The sequence below is a fragment of the Corvus moneduloides genome, chromosome 7 (genome assembly GCF_009650955.1).
Source record: "Corvus moneduloides isolate bCorMon1 chromosome 7, bCorMon1.pri, whole genome shotgun sequence".
NCBI classification, from domain to species: domain Eukaryota; kingdom Metazoa; phylum Chordata; class Aves; order Passeriformes; family Corvidae; genus Corvus; species Corvus moneduloides.
In genome coordinates this window covers 2,530,763-2,547,719 of record NC_045482.1, presented here as the reverse complement: position 1 = coordinate 2,547,719, position 16,957 = coordinate 2,530,763, and the positions used below count along the sequence as shown (strand labels likewise).

General features: G+C 47.3%; 1 protein-coding gene across 7 annotated transcripts in view; it reads right to left on the bottom strand.

Moving 5' to 3' along the window:
- Positions 1–1,615: 1,615 nt before the first annotated feature.
- The window catches only part of FN1 (fibronectin 1), a 52,029-nt gene continuing 36,687 nt past the window's right edge, over positions 1,616–16,957 (bottom strand). For 2 of the 7 annotated variants that reach the window (XM_032114072.1, XM_032114077.1), the window contains 16 exons: positions 16,665–16,820; positions 15,805–15,918; positions 13,886–14,155; positions 11,900–12,087; positions 10,779–10,866; positions 10,425–10,601; positions 10,108–10,197; positions 9,724–9,903; positions 9,089–9,178; positions 7,806–8,272; positions 7,125–7,263; positions 6,058–6,222; positions 4,876–5,001; positions 4,200–4,306; positions 3,555–3,665; positions 2,361–3,218 (listed from right to left, as the gene is read on the bottom strand). In XM_032114072.1, the coding sequence (XP_031969963.1) occupies positions 3,144–3,218; positions 3,555–3,665; positions 4,200–4,306; positions 4,876–5,001; positions 6,058–6,222; positions 7,125–7,263; positions 7,806–8,272; positions 9,089–9,178; positions 9,724–9,903; positions 10,108–10,197; positions 10,425–10,601; positions 10,779–10,866; positions 11,900–12,087; positions 13,886–14,155; positions 15,805–15,918; positions 16,665–16,820 (2,543 nt within the window). In that variant the 3' untranslated portion in view covers positions 2,361–3,143. Of the gene's footprint in view, positions 2,320–2,360; positions 3,219–3,554; positions 3,666–4,199; positions 4,307–4,875; positions 5,002–6,057; positions 6,223–7,124; positions 7,264–7,805; positions 8,273–9,088; positions 9,179–9,723; positions 9,904–10,107; positions 10,198–10,424; positions 10,602–10,778; positions 10,867–11,899; positions 12,088–13,885; positions 14,156–15,804; positions 15,919–16,664; positions 16,821–16,957 lie in introns of those variants that run through there. The other 5 variants (XM_032114076.1, XM_032114078.1, XM_032114075.1 and 2 more) reach the window with 4 other exon arrangements.

Below are 16,957 nucleotides of genomic sequence, written 5' to 3'. Positions count from 1 at the left end.
TTTAAAAGTTGGGGGTTGGGACTCTTCCACAGAGAAGAGTCCACAATGCTCCTTACATGTGTTTTCTGTCCCACTGTTGTGGCTGTAGCTGGCACGGACCCTGCTGTGAGGTTCTCTGGGGAATCTCTCTGTCCGTTCTTTACCTGCATCTTCTCTGGCTAAACCAGAGACTGGCAGTAAGAATCTGGCAGCTCCTGTTCTGTGTATTCCCCTGATGCTTTGTTTGCTGTCCTTGGGACACTGTTTATTTACTGAAGGAAGTTAATAGGTACTGACTGATCTTCCAGGTGAGATCTGCATGAGATAGGAAATGTCAGCCTAGGGTGATACCTTTCTAGGGCCTGTCTGCTGTTTTGCTTGTGCTGCATGACTTGTACACAACATCTCAGCACCTGTAGAGGGATGGTTTTGCCTCCTGCTGTGCCTGTGGTAAGGTTAAAGGACAGGCAGGAATTGTCAGAGGGGGTAACTTGGACTGTTTAATGTCCCAAACAAGAGTTCTTGATGACCCTGCCCCACTTGAGTGGATAAAGGGTGATAAAAATCTCTAGTCTGGTTCCAGGTGTGACTTCACAGGAATGTCTCTGGGAATGGCTTGTCCCCTGGGCTGCAGTGACAATTTCAACTAGCCTGCCACCTTCCTCCAGAAGGAAGCTTCTCCTGAAGCTGTGAGAGTGGCTGTAGGAAAGGGCTGGGGTGGTGGGTAAGAGCCCCTCCTGAAGGCTGCTGCTCTGCTGGCTGAAGGAAGGACTTCTCCCTTGGATGTTTGCAGGGATGAAAAGGGGCCTGTGAGCTCTGCTTGGTGTCTGTGTCCCAGAGGAAAGGGAATGTCCCTGCAGCTGATGTGTTCTGAGGAGCAGCTGCTGCCAGGCTGGGATTTGCACCATCACTGGCAGGCCCTGTGCTGGCAGCACAAGAGCTCCCAAAGCGTGGAAGTGAACGGAGAGCAGGGAGGAAGCATTCTGGGCCTTGGCAAGCACTAACAGAGGACTTGTTTGTTTTTCCAAGCCACAGGGGACTTGACCCTGGAGCAGAGAGCCCTGACTGGTTGGTCCTGGGCTCTACCCCAAGCTGAGCAGACAAATCCTGTGGAGATGTGCCTCCTCTTCTGGAGAACTGCTAAGGGCTTAAATTCTGCAGGGTTTGGCATTGCTGTGAGCACCTTGTGCTTTAAGGCATGGACAATCCTCTCTACAGGGACCTTGGGAAAATGTGCTGTTGAAGTGATTTTATCTTGAAATGCTCCCTGTGGGGAAGGGAGATGTTTGCTGCTGGTACAAGTGATGTGACAGAGGAGAGGAGGTGGGCTATGACTCCTCTTCAGTGTATCAGCAAAGTGAATTATTTACCATGAAAGGATTGTTGCAGAGTTGTTCTCTGGTCCAAAATATGTAGCCCTCACTTGGGAAAACCAATCTAGTTTAATGGGAAATTACTCAGTGTCTCTGTCTAGGCTAGTTCTAGTTCTCAGGTTTTATAAGGGACTTGTTTGGCTTTTGAACACTGCGGGGGTAGAACTGACTGCTGCTGTAACCACCCCACTCTTTGCAGAGGTTTGGGGTGCTCTGTAGATAGCAATCCCTGACAGCAATTGCCACATGTCAAGAAGCCAAACCATGTTTTCATGTGATGCTTTATTGGATCCAGAGAATCCCAGTGACTGGAGCAGTACAGTGCATGTGTAGCCAGGGGAGGGGGCTGAGCAATCCTGACAGGACCTGTCCTGTTCTGCGTTTGCGAAGGCTGTACAGGTCGTGGCAGCGCAAGCAAAGGGACTCACTGCTGGTTTGGTTCACTCTAATCAACACTGGCTTTGTTTGCAAAAGGGTTGTGAGGTAGAAGCACAGGAGACAAGAAAGGGGCCTGTGCCTGTAACACCCAGGCTTAGACCCAGTTGGTGCCAGCTCCTGCTGGATTCTGAATCATTCAACGTCACAGGTTTGGATAGTCTCACTAATTCTGGCACCTGTGCCACTGAAAGCTTATTTAATTCTGAAAGCTTATTTAACTCTAGGTATGGAACCATCCCTAGCTCAGTTCATCAGCAAAAGCAGGGGCTGTTTGCCTTTCCCTCCCTTCCCTGTTGCCCCAAAGCAAGCCTGTGCCTCCTGTCTGGGCCATACCTACCCACTGTCTGCGCTCTACAGGGCCAGGGGTGCAGCTGAAAGCTTTTAATTAACAAACGGCTCTACCAATATTCTCTTGAGGTTTACTTCACTCTTCTTGGGCATGTTTGTTCCATCTCGTGTCAAGGCAATGTTACTCCAGCTCTGAATCATCCCGCTCAGAATAATCCAGCTCAGAATAAGCATCTTCATCCTAAATTCCACGGCAGCAAAGAGAATCACTTAAACTGTATGTCTGGTTTGTAAATCTTTTTATTAAAAGAGTTGGTTTTTTTTCTTTTCCACAGTAGTAAAGCTTTGGCACTTACAGTATAAAAATAATCACTGATCATAATTACACCAAATTCCTCTTTGTCAACTGCATACTAAGTGTCTTCCATACATTTTATTCCCATATAAAAACACTTGAAGGTCAGGGGAACAAAACTGATAAATAACAGTATGAGATATAAAGATACAGCTAGAAAAATACTAGGATCATCAAGAAAGAATCAGGACTGTGCATATTTTAAATATCACAGTGATTGGATTTGCTGTTCCTATCTTATTGCTGGCTGCACGCTTATGTGAAAGCAGAAGTGTTTGGTGGACTTTCCTATCCCTAAACCTCAGTAATGTTGTACTCAAATGTTCTTGCATAGCACAGGAACCTTGAATTTGTACACCCTCCCTCCCCCTCAGTATTTTGATCCCCCACCAAATTTGTGATTTACCATATCTCCCCCTCCTCCCCTTTTTTTTGCCCCCTTTAAATTTGAAAATATTGACTGGAATTCAACACTTTGAGCAAAACCAAGACAATTGCTATCAATCATGAGAAAGTCTGAAACACTCCAAGAGTGGCGCTTGGAGAAGCTGTGAGTTGAGCTTAAGCTGGGAAAATGGCTCCAGAGCAGGGGCCATTCTCACTAGATGCAGTTTTGCTAGCATCACTCCAGTTTGGATGGTAATCGTGGCACATAGGGATTTATACTTTGGTTTGTCTGTTGCCATGGCCGCAAGAAGTCTTGCTTGATGTTACTGTCCCCGTGGATGTTGTGTGTCTGCCTGTACATCTAGGGGCATGAAACACTCAATGGGGCAGTTGACGTTCTGTCAGGAGGGAAGGAAATCCAGTTAGAGCTCTGTCCTGGGTGTGGTTTGTGCTGGGAGCTGTTGGCAGCCCGTGGGGCTGTTTCCCAGCACAAAGCACACAGCTGGCAATCACTCCATGCACTACGGCCTCGGAGCATGCAATGAGGCCCTGCTGGGACCCCACTGTGTGTGTGGGGTGAGCTCAAGCAGTGTGTGTGTGTGCACTGGGGGCCATCATGCACTGCTGGGGGAGCACGAACCCACATGCTGCTCTCGCCCTCGAGCCCTACAGAGACCCCGCCGCCCGTGCCAGAATCACACCAGGACAGGGCAGACAAGGAAAGTTCTACTCACGGTGTTGGTGGCCTGGTGGTACCTCTGTGTGAACTGTGTGTAGGTGTGGCCAGCAGAGCCTTCGGGGGCCACCTCCACGCTGGGCCTGCGGCAGTTGTCACAGCGCCAGCCCTGTGGGGACAGAACGGGCACGTCGGTGCCACTGCCAAGGAGCTGCCAGGGCTCACGGAATCCCACACTGGTTTGGGTTGGAAGGGATCCTAAAGCCCATCCCATTCCACTCCCCTGCCATGGGCAGGGACACCTTCCACTGTCCCAGGTTGCTCCAAGCCCCATCCAACCTTGCCTTGGACACTTCCAGGGATGGGACAGCCACAGCTTCTCTAGGCAACCTGTGCCAGGGCCTCACCACCCCCACAGGGAATAATTCCTTCCTAATATCCCATGTAAATCTACCCTCCTTCATCTTCAAGCCATTAATTCATGAACATTCATACGTGTGGCTACAGAGCCACTACCACCACTAAGGCTGCTCCTGTGTTACACCACACAGGCACCAATGCAAGTACTTCAGCTCTCCTACTTACTTTTCTTCTTCTGTGGGCCCTTTCCATGACCTGAAACCCAGCAGTCTTTGAAGTGCAGCCCAGCACAGCCACCCCTGTCCACTCCCTGTGTCCAACGTAACACATCCCTCCTGCTCACCTGCTGTCCTCCGTAACAAGTGCAGGAGCAGATGGCCCCAAAGTACTCCTTCTGCCACTGCTCCCCAACGTGGTACATCTTCCCATCGTCATAGCACGTGGTCTCATCTGTGGAGGAACAGGCAGAGCTCAGCTGCAGGGCCTGGGCTTGGCTTTAAATATGCTCAAAGCAGCCTGGTGATCAGAAGGGGAGCCCCTGCGCAGGCATGCTCCCCTTGTCTGACCAGAGGCTCCCTGACTGGCAGGGGAACATCAGACATGTTCACAGCTCAAACCTACAACAGGAGGGTATTTTCCTGACAAGAGCAATGAAGTTTAAGTCACAGAGGGAAGGCCAGAGGAGCTTGAGGTGACAGGCCCTGCAGGAAAGTGCAGCTGGAGTAATCCACCCGTCTGAGTGCAGTGACATGTCCCTGGTGTGCAGCTCCAGGGCCAGAGGAAGACAAGTGCTCAGTGTGCTGTGACCTGAGCTAACAAAAGGTTTTCCTTCTTTTCAAGTTCAGGAATGTGAGATTTATGCCTTCAGCTCTTGTGAGAACAGACTGAAGCTGTCACAGTTCAGCCTGAATCAGATGCACTGATAAACTGGTACTTTGCTTGTCCCCCTGGCAGGACAGAGTTGAGATGCTGAGATTTCCTGAATGGGAGCCCAGACTAACCAGCAGAAAGAGACTTACGAGGTTCACACTTGAATTCTCCTTTTCCATTCCCAAGGCAGGTGCAGCTCATCATCTGGCCATTCTCCCCTTGCCTGTCCCACTTCTCCCCAATCTTGTAGTTAACTCCATTGTCATGGCACCACTCTGGAGAAGGCAGAGGAACAAGAATCAGTAGTTATACCACATGCAGCAGGAGGAAAATAGCTTGGCATTGTCTCAGGAAGGGCAGGAGAAAGAATCTTTTCAGCTCATCTAAGTCCCAAGGAGGAAATGGGTTCAGCTCCTGCAGTTTTTAACTGCTGAAGGCTGTTCCAGCACTGGGAAATGTGTAGAGGCTGTTGGGAAAAAAGTAGGATGTGACAAAGAATGGGGAGAGGAGGTTTGGTTCATAGGAGAAGAAAAGAAATGAAAAGGAATTTAATAGATGTGGGGCAGGAAAGGAGAGAAAAATATTTTAAATGCTCTTTCTTTGGACAAATACCCAGTATAAACTTCACCACAATCTTGCAAGACACAATGGGTAAGCCATGTGTATCAAATAATGAAATATAAATATTAATCCTGTAAAATAAGTGTCTTTTCCTGTAAAATTAAGTGTCTTTGCATAGACTCCTCTGAGTCTATGGAAATTGCAGAAATAATCTCTTTGCTGAGCTTATCCCACAATTTAAAAGCCTAATTTTAATTAGTTGGGTATGTGTTGTGTTAAACTGCTCAATCACAGACTTTTGTTCCATTCCCTTACATCAAGTCGGATATTATTCCATGTAAACCACAGTTCTGCAAAGAATAAAACTTAATGCCCTGGGCAGAAGTGTTAGAAAATTAGAAAACTGGTTTTGCAAGCTGCTTTGCAAAGGCTGCCTGCAATGCAAGCCAGATTTATTGTAATACCAGCACTGGCTCTAATACCCACTGAAATCCACACTTGCCCATATTACCCAGACATGTCTGGCAAGGTAAAAACATCACTTATCAATACAATATTGATTGCTGCTGATGGCAATTCTAGATTAGCTGCACAGCTCAGAGGTAACCAAAGTTTTCCATCCCTTCTCATGATGCAAAACACTGCTTTGGTTTAACGACTTCAGATCCTGCCTTCATTTGCATCATGTTTGGATGAGGCTGGTTCTGTCAAACATGGCACTGGTGCTGGGGGGGAGTGGGGATGGGGATGGTTAACAGCAAGCTACTCACTAGAAGAGTCACATCTGAAATGGCCACTGCCAAAGCCTAAACACTGGCACCAGAGCTTAAAGCCAGTTTCAGATAAGCGCTCCCATTCCTCGCCAATGGAATAGAAGGAGCCAGTGTAAGTATCAAAGCAGGTGTCGTCAGCTGGCTGGTTTAGTCCTTCAGACACTGGAACGAAAAGAGAAGAAACAGGCATCACACACAGCATGGGAACTGCTGAAAGACAGAATGATTTTCAGTGAATACACACTTTCTTCTTCTTGCAATATCCTGGCAGGAATGGAACTACCCCATGGGCATATACTTGATGGTTCTGTCAGCAACCCAGCTCCCTGTGATTTATTTTCCATCTGCATGTGTCCAAGCAGTTGAATGATAAAAAAAACTGACACGAAGGCTATTTTCGTTTTGATTTGCCAAGTTTCAAGCAAGTGTGAGTTTTTGCATTTGCTGCTGGTGAGCAACAATCTGACTCTGCCTGTTTTTAGGAGAAAATTTGCTGTAAGATGCTGAGAGAACAGCAGGGGGTTGGTAGCTTCATGATGTGCCCTTTTTTGGGGTGTTGCAGGTTCTATCTCATGGCAGGGGGCTGGGAGAAGGAGAGCAGACCCTGTTGTTGGGCAGAGTGATTTGACACCTTGGGTGTGTGCCTTGGCTGGCAGGTGGGTGGCTTCACAACCACGAGTTCAGTGTGTGATGATCAGGGTAAGAGCTGATGGTCCCGTCTATGACGGATATGAGGCACCAGTGACTCTGACTCCCTTTAAGCACAGCAAGTACCAGATCTCTCTTGGGGCCCTGGGGTGTGCCTGGAGCCTCAAAGCACATTCTCTGTGCTTACACAGCAGCTCAGGATAGCTCTCATCCCACCATCAGTGTGTGTCAGTTATCCAAAACCAGAGGACCTCACAAATCCCTTGTCCCAGGGTCCTGCTACAAACTGTCCTTGTCAGGAGAAGTTTCCTTTCTGAACCATTGTCAAGCTTGGGTACCAGGTAGGTTACCTTGAGTACAGGGAATGAGGCAGGGGCTGCACAGATTCAGCCAGACTCCCTAAGACTGTTCCTTACCAGTGTTGCCAACTGTGACCACCTCCTCCAGCACCTTCTGCCTCCGGTGATCCTTCAGGGCTTCCACTATGATGTTGTAGGTGGCCCCTCTTGTAAGACCCTTGAGTGTGGCACTGGAGGAAGTGCCAGGAACCCTGAACTGCAACAAGAGACAATGCCAGGTCACCAGAAAGGGAGGAGGGAATACCCTTTAGATGTTACTGCTCTCATAGGAAAGACAAGGTGTTCAGGATGACACCCATGCTCTGTACCATGATGGAGCCAGACCACTCCCCTTAGATACTCTGAGAACTTCAAACAATACCAAGTTAAACTTGGCCACTCTGCACTATGGATCATGAGGGTTAGTTCTGCCATTTCAGGGAAACCACAGGAAACATAGGAGGAGTATTTTAGCTTGGACAAGCAGCACCTCAATCTTTGAAACTCCCACTCAGCTTACTGTCCCCTGCCCTGGTGAAGGGTCACTGCTGACAGCATTTCAAAGCGTTCTGGTTTTGCAGTTTCATCCAGTAGTCTTTTCCATAAAGGAGAGGAGGGAGGCTGTTATCCACCCTGGTCTCAGCTATGTGTTAAACACACTCTTTAGGCTGATTCCTGCCACTTCCTTAGCACAGCAGAGGGACTGGGGGCTGCCCCAGGTGAGGCTACACTGTCCCTCTGCTGAGACGGCCCCATTACCTGCAGAGTGTCCTCGTCCTGGCTGACGGGCTGGCAGGAGATGATGTACTCAGAGCTCTCCAGCAGCGGCCTCCAGGAGATGGTGGTCTGAGAAAGGGCTTCTTGCCCTGTGGTGTCGTTGCGCCGGGGCCCACGGGAGTGCGGGTACGAGGGCTCCACGACGATGGGCACCTGGTATCCCGGGATCTCGATGGCTTCATCCACGCTGGGCAGCGGCCGCCTGGATCCCGGCCTGAGGGGAGTGGCTGTGGTGGGTCCAGGCCGCCTGTACCCGTGCTCCTCGAAGAAGACTTGCTGCCCCTGGTGTCCTACTGTCTGAGGGTGCCCAGAGGAGCCTGGAAGTTGGATACCGTTGCCATTGTCATACCTATTGTTCGTGAGGTAAGGGGTCCCCTCATCAATGGAAGGCACGTCCAGGATGTCGGGCTGGTTGGGGTGTGGTCTGCTAATCAGCGTGGGGAGCTCATCTGGCCAAAGAAAGGTTAGAGGCCATCAAGCAAAGCATGGCAAAGGAACAATGGCAAATGAAACAGCTGTATTACCCCACTCCAAGCATCAAATATTAGCAATTATCCCAAGACATAACACACTTTTTATGACCTTGTTGTGATTGTAAAGGTAATTTCTATCTCCCTCTTTCACACATAGGCATAAGAAGTGTGTTAGTATAAAATTTTCATACAGCTGAGCAACACTTCCAAACACTGCAACACAAAGATGCCACCACCACTGCTCAAATTGAGAAGAAATGATTACAAGAGATAGCTGCAGATTATCATTTTAAGAGGAATCACTGGTGAGCAGGAAGAAACTTGCTCCTTGATTGCATTTGCATGCCCAGCTGGTATTTTGCTTGCTATAGGTATCTCAATCTTGTACTGTGAAAGTTGCAAAGTAAGAGAAATGCAACAGGAACAAATTGAATGGATTCTGCATTTGATGCCATCAAGTGTTAGACAGTAATGTTAACCCTGATTTAATTATCAATTAGGTACCCAAGCAAGAATCCAGCACCAAGCACACTGTTCTGTTCCTAGTGTTCAAACACAGGTAAGTGTGATTAATATAAATTTAGAAGTGTACCTCCTGCATCCTTAGAAAGGAAAATCTCCTTACAAAGCCTATTTGACTCAAAGAAAAGGTGTGGCTGAGTGGTGTGAACAGGATATTTTAAAAAACATTATTTCAGTCCTCCACAAGTGTCCTTCAGTGTCTCCCCAACTGTATTCCCCAACTGGAAGACATCTCCTGTTGGCACAGAACAATCCAGAGCTTTGTTTTACCTGTCCTTTTTCTGCCAACCAGTGGTTCACTCTTTTGACTGTTCTTCACAGCAATGATGTAGATGATGTATTCAGTGCCAGGTTCCAAACCTAGGCAGGGAGGGAGGACATAAAACAATTTTAGACTTATGAGTTGCTTTTCTTTTGTGATTATGTGTGAGATCTAAGGCAGAGTGAGAGGTGAGTATGGCTACAGTAGCAGGTATGTGTATTTCAGATCTGAGGTTTTCAGGAGAGTGCAGAGAGCTCAGCCTCCTGCTCCTCAGAGCAAGTCTGCAATCTGATCACGTCAGCTGGGATCGCAGACTCAAACTTAAGGGATCTTCACCACGTGTGACTGGTGGGGTGCCAGAATCATGGGCTTTTTTCCTTGAAAGGACAACAGCTGTGGTGACAGTGGAAGCAAACACTGAACTGTTCAAATGTGGTGGTTGCTCTGACCAGTGCATTGGAATGTGTTTATAGGACAGGTGTGCTTCTAGGACCACTCTCTAGTACTGGAAACTACAATAAAGGAACACAACTTTCTCTGTCTATTAGCTAATCATCAACACATTTTATAATTAGGCCTTCCCCCTCCCTCTCTCTTTCAATTCAAGAGTTTCAGGTGAAGAGCTCCCAGACAAGACAGTCACCAGTAATGGTAGCCTCGGTGGTGCCAGGCCGGGGGCGAGGCAGGATCTCCTTGACTGGTGAGCCAGGTTTCTCATATCTGATGATGTAGCCAGTGATTTTGGCTCGGGGAGGCTGCCAGGTGGCCAGCAGGGAGTTGCTTGTGGTTGTAAGGAAGCGCAGGTTAGAAGGAGCATCGATAGCTGGGTGGAAACAAAAGAAAACGGGTCAAATGCAGAAAAGACCAGCTTCACCTGAGCTACACATGCTTGACACCCTTCTCAAACTTGGGAGTAAAACCTATTGCTCTAAGTCACAGGAAATATTAAATGTGATCAGATATAGACAACTCCTAACTACCATATGTGATTACTCAGAAGAGCAGAAAGGTCAGACAAGATCATTACCAGTGGAGGCATCCAGTACCACTGGGGAGCTGCGTGCATTCTCATTCAGAGTGTACAGGTAGATCTTGTAGTCAGTGCCAGGCTGCAAGCCTAAAATGAAGTTGAAACACAGATGTTAGCTAAGGAGAGGAAGCCACCTAAGATGGCCATCAGAATGTCTTTCAATAATCTCTTCTTGGAGCCCAGTCTTGATACCTCAGATGTTTTTTCCCCACCTTTTGTTCCTACGGTATTTCTCATCAAGGATATTGAGTCCCAAAACAAGAACCCAGTGTACTTTCTGCTATGACCCTGCAGCTGCAGAAGCCCTCACTTACCAGTGATAGTGTAACTCCTGAGTTCAGGGCTGATGGTCCTCTGAATGGGGTTCTGGCCACCCGCAGGAATGGCTTCCACAAGGAAGCCAGTGATGGTCTCAGTCTTGGTTCTCCAGGTAATGGTGATGGTTGTCTCCGTGACATCTGTCACCCGGGGCCTGCGAGGGGGACTCACATCTGCACCACAAGGAAAAGGGGTCCTGTCAGTACAGTGGGGACTGGGAATCATCAGCCAAGTGTTGGTGAAGCCTGGGATGGAGCTTTGGATAGAGCCCCACTTTGGACATGGAGCAGGCTCCCAGCCACTGCACCCACACAGCACTAAGTGGTCATTTGGGGAGGGCCACCACTTACTTTCAAGGGTGGTGACCACCCCCTGGGCGGGTCTGCTGGTCAGGGAGTCCTTCAGGGCATACACACTCACTTCATACTTGGTTGCTACCTAGAATGGACAGAGTTACACCACGTTACGAGAAGGCACAGGGGGAAATACTCCTCAGTCAGTGTTTGGTGGAGCCACGTTTCTCAGTCACCACTTATTGAAATAGGAAGCCTTAAAATAAGTCAGGGAAGGACTGATGGGATAATTCTAATTATTTCCAGCTGTAATAAAAGAGCAGACATGGACCCTGACAAGCAGGGCACACTCAGGAGCACAAGAAATCCTGGAAGAAGCTTATTTATCACCCCTCATTTTAGAAACTGTGCTTCAAAGCTGATTCTTCAGAAAAACTCTAATTTCCCTTCTATTTTTCCCAGTTAATGGATGCCATTTGCTATGATAAGGAATAAAATAATATGAATAAAAGAGAATTGTGGAAGTAACAGCATGGGGGTTTTTGTCCTTGGCTGCATCAGACCATGGGTCCACTTAGATTAGAATGTTTTTAAAGGCTCATTTCTGAAAATGATTCATAAAACTCCTTAAAAACAGATCAGTATCTTTTTAAGATTGCAGGAACCATAAAAGCAGTGATTTTCAGCCTTCTCCAGTTCAGGAACTCCTGAAATGTTTCCAGTGGAGAAGATGGCTATATAGCAAATTTAAGCCTACTCACAAAAGACTTGCATTTTTAACTTATATTTTGCAGATGTCTTAAAAATAGGCAATAGACTGCCAGAGCTCCCATATCACAGCTTGAAATCTCCACATTGCATCACTTTATCTGACCTCTTTCGTGAAAGATGAGTAAAAGCATTTTGCTGGGTTACTTTTGATTGTGAACCTGATAATTTGCATTTGATTAGGCATCCACTCTGTACTAGATGAGGAAGGGGGTAGAATGCAGATTCAGCTGGCCAATTACTTGGCTTTTAAAAAAACTACAGTACTGAGTAGCTGCAGTCTGACTTGCCATCAGCTTCAGAGCCAGACCCTCAGGAGCTGTAATGATCTACTCCAACTGAAGTTCCTGACCCAGGAATCTGAAATTGCTTCCAACATCTCCTTCCCACAATACAAAGAAAAAAGTTACCATCAAGCCAGACACGACTGCAGATGTGCTGTCTGGAGAAAGGTTGATTTCTTTCATAGGACCAGTCTTTTCTTTGGGGTTCACTCTGACTCTGTAACCAGTGAGGCGAACATTTGGTGCATTCCAGTTGATGGTGAGACTGGTGGGAGTTACCTGAGTAAACTTCAGGTTTGTTGGAGGTGGAATTGCTGCAAAAATCCAGATTAGCATGTGGTGAGTTTAAGAAAAGACAGTCTTGGATAAGACAATATTCTCTCCTGAACAGGAGACAGGTTTAGGCCAGGAAAGTGGAGTGCCTTGTGCAAACACAGGCATAAAGCACTGTGGGAAGGGACATGGCATTCAGGAGGAGATTCTCAAATCTACAGTAACTCTTTCCAGCAGAAATAAGGAGATATCAATGCTTCAACCCTGAAGTTAAGTGAGTAATGACATTTGCTATAATATAAGGTAAAGCTTAGGAAGGTGCTTCAATCTCTAGTAGGCCAGTCTATTTTAATTGTTCTACCAGTCTCTGCTTTTCATCACACAGCTCACGGTTTAGTCCTGCTCCACTTGTCCCTGTCTGTTCATTCCTAAAATACAACGGATGATTTACAAAAGTAAGTAGGAAGCAGGCTCAGGAATTGCAGAGAAGATATAAAAATACTGCAAATGGAGAGGGGAAGCATTTTACAGCCACTTACACAGCGAGCAAGGCAATGGAAAAGCAGAGCTGTGGTGACCATGAGGCTCATCACACCAGAGCCTGTTCACGAGCTAACACATCCAATATCCTTACAAACAAATGTTTGCCTAAAAAAAAGGAGTGTCCATTGAAATATTTTCTTGCCTTACTGTTGCTAAGCCTGGGGCTGTAAACAGAACAAAGATATACCTTACCACAGTGCCCACTATGGCACATTGCTGTCAAAGCCTTCCAGTTTTACAAAGTGGAAATACAGGATAATTCTTCCTTCTGGCTTTGCTCAGAGCTCAATCTAAAGCCCATGAGAGTCAATGGAAAGTCTAGAATTACTTCAAATCCACCTTTGAACAGCCCACAAAAGGTAAATCACAGAGGGTGGGTTTGAAAAAGTACTATATTGGCATTTCTGGCAGGCAGTCAGCCAGATGTTCCATCATTACATCACTTTGCTTCAGTTTAGCACAGTAAATCTGTACACTAGGACCCACTGAATTCATTCCATTTAATTCCCCTGGAATTAAAGTGCCAGCTTTTCAGCCACAAATGAATGGGAGACCTTTATTACACAGGTGCTACCTGTCTTTGTAATAAAGTCACATCTGGTAATGCTGGAAGCTTGCAATGGATACCATATTGCTGGAAGCAATGTTAAGCTAATTCCTTGCAGTAATTTTCCTTTTTCATCAAGGAATTTTCAATGCATGGAATTATAGCTGGATCAGCCTGGCACAGAAGGGACCCTCCTGTTCTCATGGAGGTGATGAGGGTGCAGGGTACGGGCATGCAGTGGGCTGTGGTCCCTAGAGCAGTGCCAGTGAGGGATCTGCAGGCTGTGTGAGACCTGAGGGTTCAGCAATCTCCCAGCCCTTCCTGCTGACATTTGGCTCCATCCAACAGCAAAGCCCCCAGGGGAATGAAATCTGCCCTCATCTCTGTTGTTGGTCACTACCTGTGCTTTCAGCTCTCCCATAACCTAAAGGCAAGACAAGAGCACTGTGAGAGCGCTCACCACGGATCAGGCTCCGTGACCAGGGACAGGACACCCCTCCCTCTTTTCTCTAGGATCTGCTCCTTCAATCCCGCTCTCTTTCCTGCCTTCCCTGATGTGTGTGCAGGCTGACTCTGCTGGCAAGCAGCTCTATGGCCCCAGCTAAGCCACCCCTCAGGAGCAATCCCATCCCCTGGGCTGCCCCTGGGGCTGTCCCGGCACGAAGCACCAGTTGCACATGGAAGCACACTTTACCCCTCGGGGCAGAAGCCGCTGCTGCCATGGCCTGCTGGGGTGGTGGGAGCTGTACCTGTGGACTGGGTCCCAGTGAGGGGCAGGCTCTCCATGTCATCGTATATGGCAACGATACTGATAGTGTACTCAGAACCTGGCCTGAGGCCATGCAGCTCAGCAGTGTCTTCTTCGCCACCTGGGGCCGGCAATAGCTCATGGATTCCATCCTCAGGGCTTGAGTAGGTCACCCTGTACCTGGTGACTTGCCCCTGCGGGCTTTCCCAAGCAATTTTGATGGAATCAACATCCACCTCAGTGAATGTTAGTCCTTTAGGGCGGTCAATGTCTGTTAGGCAAATTAACGGTAAGAGGTTAAGTGATAAAAAGCAGGTTGTGGGTGAGGAAAATAAAAAGCATTTCGATTACATGCAAAGCAGTTTTTGGTTTGGCGTGGCAAGGGGGCACTGGATTCTCCTCTGTGCTGCACCTTGCACACATGCTCACATCCCTAAGGCTGAGTTTGCTGGTGCCAGGCAGCAGGAAGGCAATCTTTGCCTTGTGGAAGCCAAAAAGACCTGCACTGCCACCTTCAAAGCAGCCAGGACACCAATTCTTACCTATTCTTGAGTCCACTTGGCACCAAAACCCTTTTCACACAACTCTAGTAGCATGAAGCTACTTTAAAAGTGGACGAGAGAAAAAAAAGCAATGGGAATTTTAAGACCCATTTCTCCCACGTAAATGGTCACTAGTGCTAAAAGCAGCCAGAGAACCCACCTGACACTGTAAGTTTGGGTTCACAGCACCTGCTGTTCATCACTGTGAGCTGCTGTGCAAAGTGCCAGTCCAAGGAGAATCCATCCCGCTATTTTCTTTCATAAATTAATACCCAATTAACACACTCATCAAGAAAGCAAAATTACTCAGCACATTATATTGTAAAATCAGTTAGAAACACTTCAGCTTTGTATTGAGTGCACAGGGAATGTCCACAGGTGCAGCTGGGTGATACGCACTCCTCCCAATTAAACCAATTCATGGGATTTTCCTGGCAAGGTGGGAGCTCAGTGCAGGACAGCAGGGGAAGCGAGCCTTGCTCCTCAGAAGTCTGAGTGGCTACCACAGAAATACACACATCTGTTACACAAAATGGGAGGATGTAGCGTGTCATTTTTATATTGGATCAAAATCCTACTTTTCTGTAAAGTTTCCAATTTTTCATTTGCCATTTTGTATTAGTCCTCAATTTTCTACATTTTCTAGTTGGCAAAGGTGATTTTTGTCCAGGAATTTGTTGGTTTGAATGTGGACTTCACCCATCTCTGCAAAGGTCTGGAGAAGCTCCTGTTGTCTATAGTGTTTGGGGCTGAGTTGTGGTTTTGAATACAAGCTTGAGCAGAGTAACAATCACACAAATCCCTACCCCAGAGGTGTCCCTCAAAAGGCACTTTACCTCAGAGATATCCCTGAGTTACAAGGTCCCTCCTGTGTCCTGAGCAGACTGCTGCTTTGGACAGGGCACCTCAAACCTGGAATTGTTCTTTCTTTTGCAGTGCTTCATCCCAAATTCTTGGTATAATCCACGTAGTTTCCTTTACTCCCTCACACAGGGCAAGTGCTCCCAATCCCAGTCCAGTTCCTTAACTGGAATCACCTTTGCCATCTAGCTCCACACAAAGGAGATCTTGGCACATTTTATCCACTGATTGGCTGATGGCAAACAAAACACCAAAAGACTTTGTGGCTTTAGTGAAAGAAAATGAGAAGCGCAGCATTTTGAGGAGGCAGGAAATTGCATTTTGGCAGTGTTTGAGGCAGAGGGACTGCATTTGTGCCAGCATCTGCAGTTTAGGTGCATGGTACTTCTCACAGGGCAAACCACCTCACTCTCTCCTGGAGACCAGGACCCTGGTTTTTGCTTTCCCTGGGAACGTGATAGTAGGTTCAGACATCAAGAGAAAACACGTGTTTGTTCCCATGAAGTGAAATACGTACTGGTGACAGCTGTATCAACCAAGGGCTGGCTCTCTCCGTTCTGATTCTGAGCAAAGACACTGACCGTGTACTCCACTGTGGGCTGCAGACCTTCAATAGTGACTTGAGTTTGATCTGGCAGGAAAGAACACCATCAGTCAGAAAGAACAGCACAAAGCTGCAGAGAGCTGGCCTCAAAACAGCCTTGATTGAATGGCCTGCCTAAGCCATACCATAAATAAGTGTAATTAAAACAAGGTGGGACTGACAAATTACATTTGCCTTTAAATTGCACCATCGTTCTCTGGCAGTGCACAACTGCAATTTGTACCTGCCCCAAGGCTGCACAGCTGAAAGGGCAGGTTAGCACAGTGGGTAAAACAAAGCACAGGGAGAGCAGCTTTCATCATTTTCCAGGGTAAAGACTGACCATCAACTCAGCTGCATCACAAGCATCCCCAAGTGCTCTGCTGATCCCACAAAATGCAGTGCTCCTGAGAGCTGACACAGCAGGTTCCACAGGTACTACACTACACACCTGTGGTGTAAGTGACTGAGTCCATGCTATGAGCAAGGGTCACATTATGTGACCTCCAGAAGGATTTCAGAGCAAGTTTTGCTAGATGCTAGAAAACCAATGGTATTTCTTTGAAATGCAGGTGCTTTTCAGGCACACTGAGGCTGCCAAGAATAAACCTTTGCAATACAGTGGTGTCAAAGAAATACAAAACTTTGGGGGCAAAAATCTGCCCTAGCTTCTCCTGCATGAGACACAATGGAAAGTCATCAGGATGGCAAGAAAAGGTACAAGCAGCAGCAAGATTTGAGTGGTCACATCCTGCATTCTTTACAGATCCAGTGAAGGATGACATGACTCTTACCTGCAGGGACATTTTTAATTTTTGTGGGCACGTGTCCCTTCTTGGGGACAGCAGTCACTCGATACCCTGTGACTGGGGATGTTGAAGGGAGCCATCTGATGCTGATACTGTTGTCCTGGACATCGGTGACTTGCAGCTGGGATGGTGTGTCTATTTCTGGGCAATAAAAATAATTTTTCTGAGTATGTTGGTACAGGAAACCCTCCCTCCACTGTTGTGTCCTGGCTGAATTTTATTCTGCACTGCTTGGAAGAGAAAACACATGTTGCTATTTATCTGTGCCTCATGCTAGC